This window comes from Oratosquilla oratoria, chromosome 17, assembly GCF_046742065.1.
Source record: "Oratosquilla oratoria isolate Oo_2021 chromosome 17, ASM4674206v1, whole genome shotgun sequence".
Lineage (NCBI taxonomy): Eukaryota > Metazoa > Arthropoda > Malacostraca > Stomatopoda > Squillidae > Oratosquilla > Oratosquilla oratoria.
Genome location: NC_134793.1, coordinates 19095589 through 19114932, shown reverse-complemented (window position 1 = coordinate 19114932; position 19344 = coordinate 19095589). Strand labels below are relative to the sequence as shown.

Genomic DNA, 19344 nt, shown 5'->3' with positions numbered 1-19344 from the left:
ATTTCTAATTCTAATACTCTTGTAAAAAGCTCTAATACTCTTGTAAAAACTGTTGACAGCTCTTAAGTCTTCCTCCTATCTCTTATATCTGCAATACCTCCCACAGTGCCTTCCTGTCTACCCTGTCATAAGCCTTTTCCAAATCCATAAAGGCCCAAAAAAATCCTTACATTTTCCTAAAGCTTTCTCACATATGTCCTACCACAAAAATCTGATCCACACAACCCCTACCTGTCCTAAACCTACACCGTTCTTCACCAATTACTCCCTTTGTTCCTCTCTTAATCCTCTCATTCAAAACCCTTCCATAAGCCTTCCCAACTACAGTTAATAAATTGATCCCTCTGAAACTACTACACTCACAAGTGGAACTATATAGGCACTGTACAAACATTGAATAACCTCACTAGCCAGTGTACTATCACTGTACCTCCTTTTTTTAGACATTCTGCATGATGCCCATCCAACTCAGGTGTCCTACCTGCTCTCATCTTCTTAATGCCTGCTTTCACCGTCATTTTCTTAGTTCTTCCTACTGCAACTACCTTTCCCTCCCTATCTAGTGCATTATCCCCTACTGCTCAGTTAATTTCAGTATCATAATTGTTTTACATCAAGAAGCTAACATATCCATCCCATGGCACTTTATTAATGAAAAAATTATCCTAATCCAAGAAAAGTAAATACTTTAATGTGGAACAAGTGGAGATAGCCATGCATTTTCACACAATGTTATGTAAAATATAGGGACTGATACCAGGGAGTAATAATAAAACTACTGAAGATGCTATGATGTTAAACTTCATTAGCACAATAAGCAAGCTTTTGGATGACAGTATTTTAACACAATAAAACCAACTTCCAAATTTGCAAAGTGAAAGGTTTAAATAATAATTTTTTAATCTCTGCTACAATGGCGTCTCCCAAGTTATATATAATAGTCTGGTATTGGCAAAAATAAAATCTATAGAGTACATCAATGGTAGTGGAAGGAGTCTAAAAGCTATAAGTTCTTCATTAGTGTTGTCTTCTATGTTCAGTAAAATCTTTTGGTAGTTGCCAGAATAAAATAGAGTGTGCCAAATAAAAGATTAAACACTACCCGCAGTCACCAAAAGCATCATTGTTTACATCATTGTTAGCAACTTTGTATTACTAAATATATAGCTTTATATATTCAATTTGTCCATCTATCTATATACCAAGGGTTTCTTCCCCCTTATAAGGGAGGTAGCCAAGTCAAGGCACATATCCAATATCACCCATTCCACTCCCATCCACCACCCTTTGTTTCCCTCTCCTCTTAGCTCCTCTTGGATGAAGGGTCATCTCTCCTACCCACTGCTTGGGTCATAAACAATGCAGCAAGATGTGACAAACCCATAGCAGTTCTACTTCACTTACACAGGAATCCTTCCTACCACTAAAGTATAACAACAAAGACCTCACTAAAGCAGTATGCTTCTTAACTGCTTTTCTTAGGTTTGCTTCAGGGGATTTAAAGGAAGGACCAATAAAAATGGGCAAACTTTTATATATAATTTGTATTAGAGTAGAATCCTTTGAACATAAATACTCTGGAATGCCTCAATATCTACCTTTATCTATCTTCCAGCCTTGAAAAGGGTTAAGGCGTGTCAGGGACAAGAGACCGTTTTCCTTGTGTACATAAACAATATGCTACAACTGACATTGCAAATTCCATAAACTGGTTCTTACTTTTTGAGAATCATTCCATATCCAAGATTGTGACCATAATTATATGAACAGACAGTCACATGCATGCACACACTTTTATTCACCTATAGCACCTCTCTCCATAAAAATGTTCCTCATCAAACTACAGTTTATCTGGGCCCCAACCAAAAAAAATTAGAAGGGTGGGATTTATTTCCTCATTAATCTTCATAAATCTAAACTAAAATATACATACAAACTTTCCAGATCTATATATTCATACAGCTCCCCTTTGAGAGCTCCTGCTCTGCTCTCTCATCCCCTACAACCTCCTTCTCTTTATCCCTCTCATTTTCCTCCTCTCCTTTGTCTCTCTTTAATCATGTATCTTCAATTCAGCCATCATCCACCTACTTATCTGCTTCTCCAACTGGTACAATATTAGTTTCCATCACTTACAAGCATGAAATTTAGTTACTATCCATTCTTGTGCCCAGTAGGGGAGGTGTACCAATGGAGACGCACTTGCCCTATGCAGACGCATTTGACACAAAAAAACTTCTACCTGCTAATGGTGAATAGATAGGAGCATAATTATAGGCTCAAAAAATCACTTAACTATCCCCTCATAATGTGACATAGTCTTACCTTCCTAATCCAAATAGGTACGTGACTGCAGGAGATGAAATAAAAAAAAAAGTACTGTTTTTGAAAGAATCCTTACGAAAACCTAAAGTCACATACCTATTTGGATTAGGAAGGTAAGACTATGTCACATTATGAAGGAATAGTTAAAAGATTTTTTGAGCCTATAATTATGCTCCTATCTATTCACCATTGGCAGGTAGAAGTTTTTGTGTCTGCATAGGGCAAGTGCGTCTCCATTGGTACACCTCCCCTACAGAGGCCAAGTCCCTGTTCCTCCAGACAGTGGTAAAAGAATTGGTGGGTTTTGTAAATGGGCAGAAAGAAGATGATTCTCTCCGTCATGCATTTTGCAGGACCACCACTAGCATGCATCTATCACTGGTCCCTTTCAAGACAATAAATCTAACCAAAATCTCTAATTCTCACTCATACAGAGTCCTTCCTCAATTTCCTGTTTGATGGTGCATCCCTCTATATGCCATTCTTTAATTTCCTTTCCATTACAATATTCTGCTGGTATTTCACCTGGCTCCTCTTTCAATCTTTCATCAATCTCAACCTCTTCCTTTACAACATAATCAAGACTACCATCTTCTGTTTTGACATGAAATTCATCCTCATCTATCAGGGATTCATCAACATCATTCTCCTCTAAATCAGCAAAACTACCTTCATCACTGCTATCATATCCATTTCCATTACTAGTTAACCTGGTTTTTCTTCCTCTAGCATTAGATTCTCTTTGAGCACTCATCTGTTTAGATTCAGACTCTCGACTCCTATTTGAGGATTTGCCGTTCCAAGAACTGCTACAAGGGCTTTCCTCGAGATCCTGAATCACCTGCTTCCCATTGTGGGGAGTGCAAATGAATGAAAGCATACTGGTATGGACAGAGTCCTCGAAGTCAACCATTTCAACCTGAAATATTATATATAACATAATGTTAGGATTTACAGCAAAACTAATGTTGCAGTCACTTATGAAAGTAGTTCTTAACTAATGAACATAATAATTTATTTTTTATTTTTTTACCACACCTTAATTCATGCATGAATTATTCAACATTTCAAGGACTGTAGAGAGAGGAGAGAAAGAAGCAAAAGTTAAGTGACAAGATACACAAGGAAAGATGATGGTGGCAGGTCAAATGCAAGTGTGAGCCTTACTTTCTCATTAGCTTCCTCCTCTTCTGTTGAAAATTGTTTTAACCATTTGATCTGTGATAGGACTCCATGATTGCGTGGAATCTTCGTTAGTTTATCTGGAAAATTAAAAAATTGGCTATTTCTTCTGCTTTTTTGTATATATCCTGAGCCATCCAGGATCAAATTGTATAATGACTAACAGCAAAAGGGAGGAGTTCATAGTTTATTAGAATTTGTTGGAACAATCATGACTGCTGCTCAATTAATTGTTGCCTAGAGTTTCTCTACATGGAAGACCTGCATCCCCACAGTAGTTGATAACAGTCCTTGGCCCCTTCTGCAGATCTCTCTGTGAAGAAAGTTCAAAGTTATTTGTATTATATTAGTGTGGGAATGTCTGTTATTGGTTGAAAGTGGTAGGGGAAGAGGGGCAGTTGCCTGTTGTCAGCTTTGCACGTGTGAAAGGGCGTAAGAAAAACAGCTAAAGTTTGATATCTTGGGCTCAGTTCACAAATTAAGTGTCAGCCCCTCTGGGCTGCACCTCCTAATGAAGGCAAGTGGATTGACAGGTTTTGAAAAGTGGCAGCTTTTTTTCGTCTTTGGATCTCCTGTTACAACAGACTGATTGATTAAGCATTTTGTCTCTCTCTCACCCAAAATCCTCATTTTCCTAACCACTGTCCAAGGCCATCAGTGAGAAGGGAGGGGAAGGGGGGTTAGAATTCATAAATGGCTTACTTGGGACAGATAAACAATGCAAATTGACTAAATCAAACAAAATCTGAGTAAGAGTAAGTTACAAATATTGCTATAAACTATGGGAAAACACTCAACGTTTATGGTTTTTAACTTCTTTTGCAAAACGTCCTGTTGAATTAAATTCACAATATTATTTCATCAATAATTTTTTTTTTTCTAACAAAATTAATTTCAAGAGAAAAACACTACAAATAATAATAGCCACAATGTTTGTGGGAAAATACAAAGCATTTAATGTGAAGGGTACAGCAAAGGTCACTGGAGCAGAGGGCAAGTTGGTCACATTTGCAAGAGTATCATAAAGACGGAGCTGCCTAGTGTAGGCCTTATGGTTTCTTGCAGTCTCCTTCATTCTTATATATTATGTAAAGAACTTGGCAAGAATACTGAGTAAATATAACATTTTGGACAGTAATCACACTTACCAACTATACATTTTGTTCCTATAAGATTTACTTTTACTGAGGAAATATCAACAAGAAATTGTCAGATTAATGATGATAGCAGCACTCAATTCTGAAGATAATAAATATGGCATGTAAGTCTATAGAGAAGGCACCAGTATTGTAGTTTTGAAAATTTAAAGAAATTTTAATTTTAGGGCAATTATAACATAACCAAACCTACTCTTTGGAAATTATCCACACTTGAGAAATGTTGCTGATTGCTGGTTACTTGGGAGCCATGGGTCTACTATAAAAGAAACCTAGACAGTGGACTGACTAATTAACTTGTAACTTTCACATTCTTTCTGACAGCAAGGACCTTATGGTTCAGACTGCAGCTTAGCAGCTTGAAGCAGAAAATTATTAATTTCCTGACCCTCAAAATATTTGAAGAAAAAATTGTAAATATTTTTTTCCTAACAACATTTAAAGATTTTGTATGATACAGGAATACAATAACTGCAGATAAATATAATAATAATGGAAAACAAATGAAAAAGCAAAGCTCTATGGTGAAATTTATTACCAGAACCAAGGCATCAAGTGAATGATGTACAAAGATTATTTTAAAAATCAATAGTGCTGTTGGTGTTAGTTTCCAATGACATACTTTTAACGTAATTTGTTAATAATTATAATAATAAATAAATAGAAAAATAAAAGAATAATAAATAAGGTTAGTTAAATCATTGGTGTCTCAAATGTTATAAATACCAGGGAAAACAGCATCCCTGAACACTTTTACTAATTTGTGACTAATTTACAATAGTTGCACAACTTGCTTACAATAAAGTAAATATTCAACAAATCATCTCGTGTTAGCTAGAATACAATTGTTACTTATAAAAAAAATACTAACCCCTTAACATGAGATTCCACCCAAAATTATATCAAACAGTCCAACTTAGCTGTACCTATTGAGGATGAAATGGTAAATATATAGATGTTTGCCAGTCTCAGTATTCTAAAAAACATTACCAACATTACTATTAATATGTAGTACTTATATATGGAGTTCAAATACTCAGAATGATATGAACTAGCCAATGATATAGGTAGGAATTGCAGCCTGAGACCTGTAAAAATCTTTATGATATACCAAGATGTTTGCCTGTCTCAATTTAAAAAAAGACTCACTACCAACATTACTATTGATTTGTGTTACATATATATGGAGAGAAAGATAGATTTATATATGGGATTCAAAATACTCAGAGACTTTGCTGATATAGGTAAAAATTGCAGCCATGAGACCTGACCTAACCAACCTCTTGGTAAATAGAAATATGTTCACCCATCTATTCATCTCATCTTTCCACAAATTAATAGTGATGTCAGTAGTATTTTATAGAAATTTAAGACTTTTTCAGAAATTGCTACTGATATTACCATTAATTTGCAGTATTTCCATATATGGTTCCCAATGCTCAGAATGATGAACTAGCCAAGGATATAGGTAAAAATTGCAGTTGTGAAACTGGCAAATAACTATATTATATATATATATATATATTTTTTTTTTTGTCCCTGGCCTTTACCATATCTGCTTTACCGTAACTATTTTGCCAATAAAAATTGACTAATGATTGTAATGATAGTTCATGTAATTTGCTCGAAGACTGGACCAAAGCCATTGTATGCCCTATTTTCAAGATAGGGATTAACTCCCTAAATTTGACCTGCAAGTCTCATCTCTGATCCATTTAAAGTAATGGGAAAAAAAAAATTAAGAAAGGATTTAGATCAAAACCTGGAAAAAATCACCTACTTAAGAATTACCAACATAGGTCTGAAGTAGGGAGATCTTGCCTGACCCAACTGTTAGAATATCTTAAAAAGAGTTAGAAAATATGGTGGACGATGAGGATAGTGCAGATTGTTGTTTATCATTATTGCCAAAGATATTGGATACTGTCCCCCACAGCAGACTTTAAGCTAAATTGGAGTGAGAGGAGAAATATATTGGTGGATACAGGATTTTCTTGGAAATAGACAGCAAAGGGTTTGTGACAGAGGAACCTCCTCAGAAAGGTGCTGGTAATGGAGTGGTGTCCCACAGGGGAGTATATTGGCCCCAGTGCTATTTCTAGTATTCATAAATGACATGTTAGATAATGCCCAGTCAAATGGAATACTATTTACTAATGATGCAAAAAGTTATTATTGGATAAGAACTGCAGAAGATGGCATGACCCTACAAGATTTGAATGTATTGAAGGAATGGGGCCAAAAGTGCTTGCTCCAGTTTAATGAAAAGTGTGAAATTATGCATAGTGGAAGAACCCGGGCTGTACTATTTGGGACAGGAAATACTGGAGAAAATACAAGAGGAAAAATATGCTGGAGTCATCATTACAAGTGATTCCAAACTCAAAATCCTGAAAGGTATGGGCAAGGTTAGGGGTGGTTAACAAAGACTGCCACCCAGAAACAACAGGTCATACCTCAAGTTAATGAAACCACGCTACTGAACAGTAAAGAGGATTTTTTTTAATTTTTTTATTCAAGAGTAGTGAATAAGTGGAACAGCTTCATTGAAAAAGTAATTACTAGCACATGTGTAAATATATTTAAGAACAGATATGACCAGTTTGAGACTGTAAGACAGGTGAGAAGATGCACCACCTTATGAGCTTTAAACTATCTTGGTTTTTTACTTTCACAAAGGTAAGCATATACTCTCACCTACATTATAACGCCTCCTCTTAAATTTTTTCTTGACACCAGATCCTGAGCATGCCAATTTCGCTGCAACTCTTTTCTTCTCCAATTCCTCAGCCAAATTTCGTTGGCAGGAACTCCAGGACGCATCAGTCAAATCATTAAGTTCGGCAATTGCTCGGCGACGGTACTCTAAGTTCAGTTCATGAATGTTTGTGGTGTTTTCATCCGTTTGTCCTGAACAAGATTGGCCTCCCAGCGACAATTGACCATTCTTAAAGCGTGCAAACATTCTGTAAATTTGTGTTTTGCTCATGGCACCGTCTTTGTATGCTGTTCGAAGCATGATAACTGTTTCGGCTGCCGTTTTCCCCAGCAAAAAACAGAATTTCACGGCATTACGCTGTTCTAGTCTGTTATCCATCATACAAAATTAGACGAAATGGCATGAAACACTTCAAAACAATGGCGGACTACGGGCCATACATCTTTCCGCTACAACCCCAGTGAGCAGAATGATGCCTTCGGTTGTCGCATGCGGCATCTAGCGGTGGAAGCCTGCCCACAGAAAACTATTGCGGTTAGTTTTGGGTTACCCCCTCGTCAATATACACATAGGTAAATGAAGCTAAGTAAAAAAAATAATTGAATGAATTAATTAGATATGAAAATTAATAATAAAAAAAGTATTACAACTACATAAAGGAATGACGAGGGAAAAAAGTAATATGTATCTTAGGTTCACTTAGTGAATACCAAGCGCAGGCCGTTTGGTCTATTTCCAGATATTGTATAGTTTATGTAGTTGGCCACCGTGCGACGAGTGACAACGCAGCTTCATAATTAAATTTCACTTCTTGATGTCTCCAATATTTTCAGTCTTCTTTCAGATGCAAACACACTCGGGGCTTCTACATTACAATAGTTGACAGGAGGTTATTCCATATGTTGACTATTCTTTCTGCAAAGAAATTTTGCCTCAGCCTTGTACGACCTACTCTTGTCATTACTTTGTGTGCCCTCTAATAGCTGGGCCCGTATCATCAAGTTATTTTCTTCACCAGATAATCCACTCAAATCACCATGACTGAAATACAATGTACAGGTTGAAGAATCGCGTTTACACAATAGATCATGATGTTTCAATATTTGCAGCAGTGAGCAAAAACTGGAAATATGATAAATTCCACTTTCAACAAATCTACTCATTCCATATGTTACATGCCAAAAAATAAATGTATTGAGTGTTTGAAATTAAAATATACACATCCACATTGCCATATTTCTAAATGCAAATAAACCTTCAAAAACGCTTACATGAACTTGAACATCGTTGAATTTGTAGGTCAGCACGTGTAGATAACCCTAGTATACAAAATAATGTATGTTTTTTATTGCCAGTCTACGGCAGAAGGTAATTTATAAATGCTCATGTACAGTACTTGGAGGTGCGTAGTTTAATTACCTTATCGCTGTTTTTCATTCTTCGTCGTCACGTGTAGCCACTCACTAACTGCACCTGCGATCCTGTCCTGCCTTAGATAATTCGGGTCACCTGAAGAATTGTCACCACAGTACGCCGAATATCAACAGTGGAATAAAGACTAAGTTAGGTTAGGTTGAATGAGGGTTATGCTTGTTATCAGCTTATGCAATCGAAGAATTGTAAACCCAGGATGGCCCACATGAAGAATTGTCACCCTAGGATAGTCCACATGAAGAATTGTCACCCTGTCGAAGACTAGGGTGATAATTCTTCATGTGATCCGATAATTCTTCTCTATATTTCTTCCATTGCGCCTTTCTCACTCGTATCTTCACCTCCCCTCGTTCACACCCATACCTGCACCACTGGCAAAGAACTAAAGGAACTCCGGGCAATGGCTGAGGAGGGGCAACTGAAACCAGCGACCACAAGCATTATGTGCAAAGATCACTACCGAGATTTTTTTTTACCGGTTTAGGTAATGCTGCACAAGATTCAGTATGAATATTTTTGCGGTGATGGCATCTATTCTGATTTTATTCTAACAAAAGACTTATCAAATTTAGGGTGGAACCCCGTTTTGAAGGGATTAATGTATGTTCTTTATCAGTAAAAGATGTGTTCTAGCTAATACTAGATAATTTGATAAATATATGCTTCCTGTATGCAAGGTGGTCAACTACTATATATTACCACATTTCTCCGGCATATATTATTTTATAATATCGGTTCTCGAATGCCTTACAAGTTCTTTATATATATATATATATATATATATATATATATATATATATATATATATATATATATACATAGTTATAGCCAACCGTGAATCAAACCATTTTCAAATCGCCCGTTTCGAACATGACTCGTGGTCAGCGTACGACGTGACAACGTATGAGTTCGAACCTTGCCATGGAACTATTGGCCCCGCCTTCCTCGGGTATAAAAAGAGCTCCCCGGTAGTCCACCTCCACTCTCACAACCCCAGGTCTCGCCTCTTCGACGCTGTATATTGGTGCATTCCTGTTTTGTTCGCAAGTATTGTATAAACCAAATTCTTTGGAGTTGTATAGGGTTATTAATTATTTTGTGTGAATTATATATGTTTGTTAAGACTCGGTGATTTGTGAATTGTATGTTTTCTTTGTTAGGAAAGTGTATGTTATTCCTCAGAATACTGTGAGTGTATGTTCGTAAATGTTAATCAGTAAAACTTTATTTTTTTCTTTGTGTAAATATAGTTAATTAAGTTTCGTGCAGACGTCTGTCTTACCTCAACCGTAATCCTTATAATCCCTACTTACATTCAGTCTCAAATAGAGCTTTTCCTCGGAACGTATTTTTATCTACCTAAATTAACTATACGTCCCACGTTATTGTTGTGGGTTTGCTTCCCAACTAGAACTGACTTACCCCTAGATTCGACTGAAGTTCCACTCATTACGTTAACTCAGGTCAAACCAAGCAAGCAACCCATGACAATACATATATATGTATATATATATATATATATATGTATATATATTTATATATATATATATACATATATATATATATATAATCAAGAACCCATTTGTTTGACTTGAGGCGTTCGGTAGTCGACCAAAATATCTGTTCTCGACCAACCTAACGAGACCGAGTGAACCCGAACGCACGGTTAACATTACCGCTTCTACTTTTGTTGCTAGTGTACATGGCTGTTCTGTTGTATTATCAATTTGTTTATTATTATCATTATTTCATTGCAGTCTTATTCCCTAATCATGGTTCCAATGAAAGCAAGTGCATCCAGTAAACCTGGTGACAGCGAACACAGGAAAATAGCGAGGAAAACAATCGAGTTCAAAAAAGAGTTAATTGCTAAGTACGAACAGGTGTTCGAGTATTTGATCTAGCTAAGCAATTTAGGATGGCAAAATCCACCATTAGCACTATATTGAAAAACAAAGAAGTTATTAAAGCATCCGATGCTGCCAAAGGGGTGACTGTTATTTCTAAACAGAGACCACAAATACTTGAAGTGGAAAAATTATTGCTTATCTTCATAAATGAGAAGCAGTTAGCGAAAAAAAAAGGTGTTAGTGAGTATTCGATTTGTGAAAAAGCAAGAGAAATATATAGTTACCTCTTAAAGGAAAACCCTAGTATCAGTGGTGAGAATTTCGAATTCAAAGCAAGCAGAGGGTGGTTTGAAAACTTCAAAAAGAGAAGTGGTATACATACTGTGGTTCGTTATGGAGAAAAGAGCGTAGACCAAGAAGCGGCCGAGAAATTCAAGGTAGAATTTAGCAATTATATCAAGGCTTGGGGTTATGTTCCGCAACAAGTTTTCAATTGCGATGAAACAGGGTTATTTTGGGGAAAATACCCAGAAGAACCTACATTACTTGTACAGAACCAGTGAAGGATAGATTCACACTATTGTTTTGTGGCAATGCAAGCGGTGATTTTAAAATCAAACCACTGCTTGTGTACCATTCAGAGAATCCAAGTGCTTTCAAATCAAGTCATGTAATAAAGAGTAAATTGCCTGTTATGTGGAGGTCTAGTAATAAGGCTTGGCTGACCAGGCAGTGTTTTACTGAATGGATTCATGAAGTTTTTGCACCAAGTGTGAAAGAATATTTGCAAGAAAATAAATTGCCTTTAAAATGCCTTCTAGTAATGGACAATGCCCCTACTCCCTCCAAGCCTGGAGGATGACGTAGCTGCAGAATTTGATTTCATCAAAGTAAAGTTCCTACCCCATAAAACAACACCTTTAATCCAACCCATGGACCAGCAAGTGATTGGAAACTTCAAGAAACTGTATACAAAATTCCTTTTTACAAAGGTGCTTTGAATTGACCAATGACATGGAACTAACCCACAGGAACTTCTGGAAAAATCACTTCAACATCCTTCATGCCATAAATCTTATTGATAAAGCCTGTAACCAAGTGACTTGTAGAACCATGAACTCAGCGTGGAGGAAATTGTGGCCAAATTGTGTTAGAGAGATTTTGAAGGCCTCAAGGGTGATGAAGCTGCAGATATGGGTGCTAGCGATGCTGACAATGTTGAGGATATTGTGTCTCTGGGCATAAGTTTGGGCTTGGAAATGGACAAAAATGATGTGGAAGAGCTTCTGGAAGCACACCAAACTGAACCTACCACTGAGGAACTCTTGTATAGGTCGACCATCACTCATCCGGCAATCATTAATTAATCCGGAACAATCAGTTATCCGGGATTATTTTCGCCACTGGCCGCTAGCATTTGGTGGCGCTGTGTCGTACAAAAACAAATTTGAGCAGGAATTATAAACACCAGCATCCAGCAATCTTTTCCTCTCGTGATTTTTACGCTTTGATAAAAAAAAGAGTTAAATCCCCTACCATGGCTCCAGTGAATAAAGGAAGTGACAAGCGTAAACATAAATCATTGTCAATATCAGAAAAGGTTGAACTTTTGAAAAATAAATTGATAAAGGTGTGTGTGTGAGAAGCGTGTGTGAATTTTATGGCATTGGATCATCAACAGTGTATGATATAAAGAAACAGAAAAGTTACTCGGCTTTTTTGCTAACAGTGAGTCGAAGAAACAGATGTTTAAAAGGAAATCAATGAAACCAGGTAAAAGTGCAGACCTAGATCAATTAATGATGAGGTGGTTTAAGTTGCGTGAAAGTGAAGGTGTTGAACTGTCAGGTGATCTTGTGAAGTCACAAGCAAAATTATTTCACGAAGAACTCGGATTGGAACATCAGTGTGATTACACTGAAGGATGGTTGCATCGTTTTGATGGATAGACATGGCTCAAAGTTTCGTGCAGTGTGCGGTGAAAAAAGATCAGCTGATAAGGATGCAACTGAACAATTTGTTGACGAGTTTGCCAAGTTGGTCATTGATGAAAATTTAACTCCTGACCAAGTCTATAATGCAGATGAAACTGCACACTTTTGGAAATGTAGTCCCAAAAGAGCACTGAAATCGGAGGATGCAGAATCACCTACAGGCTAAAGCATCAAAAGATCGCGAACTATACTGGGATGTAGCAACGCTGCAGGAACACACAGATGTAAGTTGCTGGTTATAGGGAAAAGGTTACATCCTCGAGCGCTCAAAGGTAGAATGTAGATAGATAGATAGACTTTATTTGGCAATAAATCAATGTACATGAAGTGCAAATAATGACAAGAACACATAGTTCGAAATAATAAATGTAAATTGCCGAGGATAACACAAAAAGCATGAACGCTTATTTCCATTGTGGTCCTCAACACAAATCTTCCTGTAAATTATCGTGCAAACAAAGAAGGTTGGGTAAGACTTAGTCCCAGAAGCAAGAGCTCGCTGTCACTCTATTGGCTTGGATCCTAACCAAATATTATATACGAAAGACAGGAAGGCATGGAAAAGGTGTGTAAATAGACTAACTGATTACTCATGAGTTTAGTTACTTCAATCAACGCTAAAGATCGCTGTGCTTCATTCGGAAAGAATTAGCGGGCTTTTTGAGTCGTCTGCATGTTTACATTTGAGCCATCTGTCACTTGGAACAAATGGTTAGTTCAAACCAATCATGGTGCGAGACGGTAATCCCTGTGTTATTTGCAAACGGTCCAGAAGTTCTCATCCTGAATTCATGTACCATCGGTTTCCTAAAGAACCACAAAGGTAAGTGTATATTATACTGCCAACATTTAGTATTATAGACATATAAGTGTCATTTTATTGATTGAGTAAAAATGTAAATCAACATTCTCTTCTTTTTGATAGATGTTCAAAGTGGATACAAGTAACCGGTATATCAACATTAAGGAAGAAAACACCTACACAAATAAATAAAAGTCAAAGGATATGTAGCCATCATTTTTCTCAATGGCAATATGCATCATCAACCCGTTTGTGCCCCAATGCATACCCAGATCAAAATTTGCCTGGTGAGTCAATGCAGTTTTATATATACATTATCATAAGATTCCAATTATTAACATTGTTTGGTAAGAAGTAATGATTTTCATTATGCATTCTATTATCTATCAGATCCAGCACACCCAGATGAGCCAGAAATAACCAGTATGGATGCAGGTAAGTGCTTGATCAATGTGAAAATAGTATAGCACAGTTCTGAGATTAATTGAAATTACTTTATTTTATTAGCACATTGCATTTGAAACAAAACATTGCTTGTCTCTATATATTATATATTTCTGTATTACTTTAAAGTTGAACATTATTTAGAATATTCTTTCATTGCCATTAGCTAATTTTTGTATTTGCACAAAACATATTTCAACTTGAAATTACAAACTAAATTCTGAGCATAGATACCTTACATACATTATCTGTTTATAACAGTACAAAACATCACATATATTATTTTACAGATATTGACCTGCACTTGGATACTGCAAGTACTTTGCATCACCAGCAAATTGAAATGGAAATTTTGTCAAGTTCATTGGATGAGAACTTTGGTTAGTACTGACCATTTATTAGCATTGCATAACTCTATAAGAGATGGCCTGTAAATCATAAAAAAGTAAACAACATATGTCAAATTGCAACAACAGATATTAGTACCACAATTGAGTCCACAGTTATATAGATGTTTTATAGACCTGTTTCACACTCTTGGAATAATGTGATAATGTGATAAGAATAGAAATTGTTCTGGTAGGTGCTGGGGGATGACATACACCCATCAACACTCCTCTCAGGTAGAGAGAGATTGCTGGAGTTTTGGACATAGTCTAAGGAAGATAAAGTCATCTCTTATAAAATTACTTAGTAGTATTTAATAAACATACAAGCACCTGGCTGCGCCAGCCACGGCTATGCCGCGGGTGCTTGGCCTGCGGTGCTGCTCGCTGCACTCGAGGGGCGCTGTGCGCCCCTTGACTACGCCCACGTTTTTTAAATAACAGGAAAAATAAAAAAATCTAAAAGTTAAGAATCTGTTTTATTTTCACACTCTGTAACATTTTTACAAACACGTAATTTTTTCTTCGGAGACGGTGATTCGCCTTTGTCGTCGCTGCATCTCTTTTTTGTTTCAATAGTTTCATTACATTTTGTGGTCGATAAAGCCTTCTTTAGATCCTTGGAATAATTCTAACTTGTCAAACATTTCATCGGAATATTGGAAGCCGTCAATTTCCCGCAATGCTTTATTAAAAGCAAGTACCTCTCTGTGAAACTCTTGAATAGATAACTTGGTACAATGAACTTTAAAATCTCCGTATAGAAATAAAAAGCTTTTAGCGTGTTCATTTCATAATTTCGAATGAAGACTTTTGTTGTTTCGTATCATATCCTTAACAATTTTTAGGATGACTGTAGCCCACCTCCAAAGTGGCATGTACGCTTCATCTTGTTTGCGGCTGATTCAGGCATTATTAATAATTGGGCGTATACAGCCGTGGGACAGTTTTCTATGTGGAAACTGCCCAGGGCAAGGTGTTACCTTTTGCCACATTCAGGAGTGGGATCACATCCCAAGAAAAGACCAAATTGAAGGCTCTTGTTTTTAATAGTTATTAGATATGAATGAAGTTATAACTCAGTTTTAGATTTATTCCACATGCTCTCTTACATGAATGTGATTTGGATGCAATGTGTCATGGGGGTATTGGAGATGTAGCCCCCATCAACTTGTAGGACATATTCTAATTAGAGTATTTCACATTCCACAAATATTTCTTCATAATGAGCTGTTAATGTGAAAGATGCAAAAGTATTAAAGAAAATGCTGCTGATTGGCATATAATGTAGATCACGTAGATTGTCTGACGCTGAGATTGGCATATGCAGTATAATGACATAAATTCACCAATTAACAGGTACTTTGAGAACATCTACAGCATTGCATTTTTCCTCATCAGCTCAACAATCCGTAAATGGTAGGTATATCCACAAATTCTTTATTCCACATATTTCCCATTAAAGTCATATTATTTATTATCAAAATCAAGTACGTTTTTCTGCTACCAACATGTGCACTTGGAAAAAATGGATACTTTAGGTAAAAGTTACCAAGAGGACAGCATTTGCCTCAATCAAATTCCCCTAACTCCAACTTACAATCATTGGGAATTGAGTCTTCTCAGTAATTTTTAAAATACTTTATTTACAAGAGTACTATATATTATTTACAAGATTTTTTTTATTAGTTTTTAATGTTTTGCCATTGAAATTACAGCAGATACATCACAAGCAAGACATGTTTTGGAGCAAGTTGGAGAACTCTTGTCCTGTTCTGGTAAAGAATAAATTTGCTATTTCCCTTTTTTTAAAGTATGAAACTATGCATTTTATAATTGAGAATCATTACTATCATATTGCTGTTTTGCTAACATCAACAAATACTGCCATAGTGCATTTAGGAAAGGGATATATATTTTTTTCATTTTTTGCAGGTGAGACGTCAGACAAAACTGTATTTGCAGATACTGTGGAAGAGGAAGTCATATCCAACACTGGTAGGTGAAAACTCATATTTAATATGATGCTAGTCATAAACAAAAGAAAATTAAAGTATTATATTATTTCTTAAGTAAGAATGATTGTGTTTACTAATCGTACTTGCAAAATATTTAATCCAATTAAAAAGACACTATCAGTGCCTCATTATAATGTTATTTCATCACTGAATAGATGAAAATTGCTGCCAAAGAAAAAGTTGGGAAGGTGATTCTCAAAATTATTCTGCAACCCCTCTTACCTCAAATGCTAATAAGAGTAAGTAAAATCATAGTTCAGTATGGTAGTGTTGATATTTCTTTAATTTCTCTTTATTTCTCATTACCTACAAAGTTAATATCTACTAGTCTGTATAGATGTTCTTTAATACTTCATACTTCTCACAAAATCAAAATCAAAATGCAAGGGTAGTGGGTCAGGGATTGGAGATGGTTAAAGAAAATGGAGAAAAGTGGGAGGTGACCCAGCTGTTTTTTGCGGACGACACTGCGCTTGTGGCAGGATCGGAGGAGGGATTGAGGAAGTTGGTGGCAGAGTTTGGGAGAGTATGTGATAGAAGAAAGCTTAAGATAAATGTGGGTAAAAGTAAGGTGATGAGATGAACAAGGGGTGAAAGTGGCAGTAGACTGGAAGTGAGCATTAAGGGAGAGCGACTGGAGGAAGTGGATAGTTTTAGATACTGGGGTGCAAATGTGGCAGGAAAAGATGGAGTGAAGGTGGAGGTAGAATGTAGATTGAGAGAAGTGAGTAAATGCCTTGGTGGATTAAATAGTGTAATGAGGAATAGACATTTGAGAATGGATGCTAAGAGGAGACTGTATGCAAACAGCACTGTATGGGGCAGAAACATGGAACATAAGAGAAGAAGAGAGAAGGGGTTTGAATGTGTTTGAGATGAGGTGTCTGAGAAGTATGATGGCGGTTACTAGGCTAGATAGAGTGAGAAATAAGGAGGTGAGGAGGAGAACAGGGGTGGAAAAGGAGCTGGGAGATAGGGTTGATGAAAGAATATTAGGATGGTATGGACACATGGAAAGAATGAGTGAAGAAAGACTAGTAAAAGAGGTATGGAAGGCAGATGTGGAGGGAGTGAACATGATGGGACGTCCTAGGATAATAATGAACTATGAACTCCACACTTGCTGTTAACCATTAAACAGTTTTATCCTGGATGGCTCATGATGTATACAAACAATTGACTAGTCTATTCATATACAGAGAGCTTTTTACCCCTTGTAAGGGGGGTAGCCAAGTCAAAGGCACATACCCACTCAACCCTCCTTTTCTTTCATCTTAGCTCCTCATGGATGGTGTGGGTCATCCTTACATCCTGCCCACTGCCTTGGGTCAGAAGCAATGCAGCAAGGCTGTTTCACTTAATCAGCAACCCCTCCCCTCTCCATCCCCTCTTACAGAAAAAGAGAATATGGGGAGAAATCCCTTCTGGATGCATCAAAATATCATTCACATGTAAGCACCCTCTACCCACCATCCCATGCCCCTCCCTTCCTTGCGTAACCGTATCATGGATACACAGCCACCCTCCACATACCCTTGTCTCCTGCCTTCTACCTTGCTCAACAGTCATTCCCTTCTTGCTCAGTGTCCCCTTCACCCCATCCATCCATCTCATCCTTGGTTGTCCCCTCAAACTCACCTCTGTCTCTGCCTTTCACACCTCTTTGACTAGTCTTTCTTCACTCATTCTTTCCATGTGTCCAAACCATCCCAATACTCTTTCATCATCCCTGTCTTCTCCTTTTCCACTCCCGCTCTCCTCACCTCATTTCTCACTATCCAACATAGTAATCCCTACCATGGTTCTCAGACATTTCATCTCAAACACATTCAAACTTTTCCTCTCATAAATACCATGTCTCTGCCCCATACAAAGCCATTGGCACAATCACCACTTCATAAGATACCCGAGGACTGGAAAAACGCTAACATTGTACCAATACACAAAGGAGGAAACAAAGAAGAACCCACCAACTATAGGCCAGTATCACTAACAAGCACCATTGCCAAAATTTGTGAGAAAATAATCAAGAATAGATGGGTAAAACATCTGGAAGACAATGACATATTAAACCCAAGACAATTCGGATTCAGACAAGGAAGATCATGCTCCACAAACTTAATATGCTTTTACTCAAGACTAATAGACATAGTGCAAGAAAGAAATGGATGGGCTGATTGTGCATTCCTAGACTTGCAAAAAGCCTTTGACAAAGTACCACACAGAAAACTACTAAAAAAAACTGGAACACATAGGAGGAATACAGGGAAACCTACTAAAATGGATAGAGGACTTTCTGACTGGTAGAAAGATGAGAGTAGTGCTCAGAGAAAAAATATTCAGACTGGAAAGAGGTGATCAGTGGAGTACCGCAAGGATCTGTGCTGGCACCAATAATGTTTGCTATCTATATGAATGACATGGATGAGGACGTGAACTGCTACATGAGCTTCTTTGCCGATGACGCCAAACTGCTAAGGAAAATAGAAACTGATGAGGACTGTGAAGCACTGCAAGAAGACCTAAATAGGGTATGGAACTGGAGTCAGAAATGGGAAGTGGACTTTAATACGAAGAAGTGTAGCATAATGGAGTTTGGAAAAAGCAAAAACAGAATATCAGGAAAATATACAATTGGAACCAAAGAAGTAAAGAAAGTAGGATCCGAAAAAGATTTGGGAGTAATTATCACAAACGACTTGTCCTATGATATACAGATTAACAAAATTGTCGGGGAGACTTACAACTTGCTAAGATCAATAAAAGTGGCGTTTACATACTTGGACGAAGACATGATGAAAAAAATATTGGTTACATTGATAAGGCCTAGATTAGAGTATGCAGCGACATTGTGGTCCCCCAGTACCAAAAAGAATATAAAGAAAATAGAAAGAATCCAAAGAGCAGCTACAAAAATGGCACCTGCACTTGCAAACCTATCATACGAAGAGAGATTGGCTAAACTGGAGTTACCGACACTGGAGCAAAGAAGAGAGAGAGGTGACCTATTGACCATCTACAGAATCATGAAAG

The 19344-nt window shown here is 37.0% G+C and overlaps 2 protein-coding genes across 3 annotated transcripts; one reads left to right on the top strand and one right to left on the bottom strand.

The window, feature by feature from the left end:
• Positions 1–1526: 1526 nt before the first annotated feature.
• On the bottom strand, positions 1527–12031 carry LOC143034474 (uncharacterized). 2 transcript variants are annotated; one of them, XM_076200575.1, is made up of 3 exons: positions 11980–12031; positions 3493–3587; positions 1527–3244 (listed from the first exon to the last, which is right to left on the bottom strand). In XM_076200575.1, the coding sequence occupies exons 1-3, from the start codon at positions 12014–12016 to the stop codon at positions 2741–2743; spliced, it is 636 nt and encodes a 211-aa protein (XP_076056690.1). In that variant the 5' UTR covers positions 12017–12031; the 3' UTR covers positions 1527–2740. The 2 variants fall into 2 exon arrangements, with proteins under 2 accessions (XP_076056690.1, XP_076056689.1); XM_076200574.1 differs by lacking the exon at positions 11980–12031 and adding an exon at positions 7362–7949.
• Positions 12032–13094: 1063 nt separating this feature from the next.
• Positions 13095–14784, top strand: LOC143034475 (52 kDa repressor of the inhibitor of the protein kinase-like). The gene is made up of 5 exons (XM_076200576.1): positions 13095–13484; positions 13587–13750; positions 13854–13898; positions 14198–14287; positions 14491–14784. The coding sequence occupies exons 1-5, from the start codon at positions 13390–13392 to the stop codon at positions 14502–14504; spliced, it is 408 nt and encodes a 135-aa protein (XP_076056691.1). The 5' UTR covers positions 13095–13389; the 3' UTR covers positions 14505–14784.
• Positions 14785–19344: the final 4560 nt, after the last annotated feature.

Bases quoted from the DNA above. Each gene is read 5' to 3' on its own strand.
- LOC143034475 (XM_076200576.1), top strand. From the start codon at position 13,390: ATGGTGCGAGACGGTAATCCCTGTGTTATTTGCAAACGGTCCAGAAGT. The intron at 13,485-13,586 runs GTAAGTGTATAT...TCTTTTTGATAG, and splicing joins TTTCCTAAAGAACCACAAAG to ATGTTCAAAGTGGATACAAG. The intron at 13,899-14,197 runs GTAAGTGCTTGA...ATTATTTTACAG, and splicing joins AATAACCAGTATGGATGCAG to ATATTGACCTGCACTTGGAT.
- LOC143034474 (XM_076200574.1), bottom strand. From the start codon at position 7,764: ATGATGGATAACAGACTAGAACAGCGTAATGCCGTGAAATTCTGTTTT. The intron at 3,588-7,361 runs GTGAGAGTATAT...TTAATTTTCCAG, and splicing joins GAGGAGGCGTTATAATGTAG to ATAAACTAACGAAGATTCCA. The intron at 3,245-3,492 runs GTAAGGCTCACA...ATAATATTTCAG, and splicing joins AGGAGGAAGCTAATGAGAAA to GTTGAAATGGTTGACTTCGA.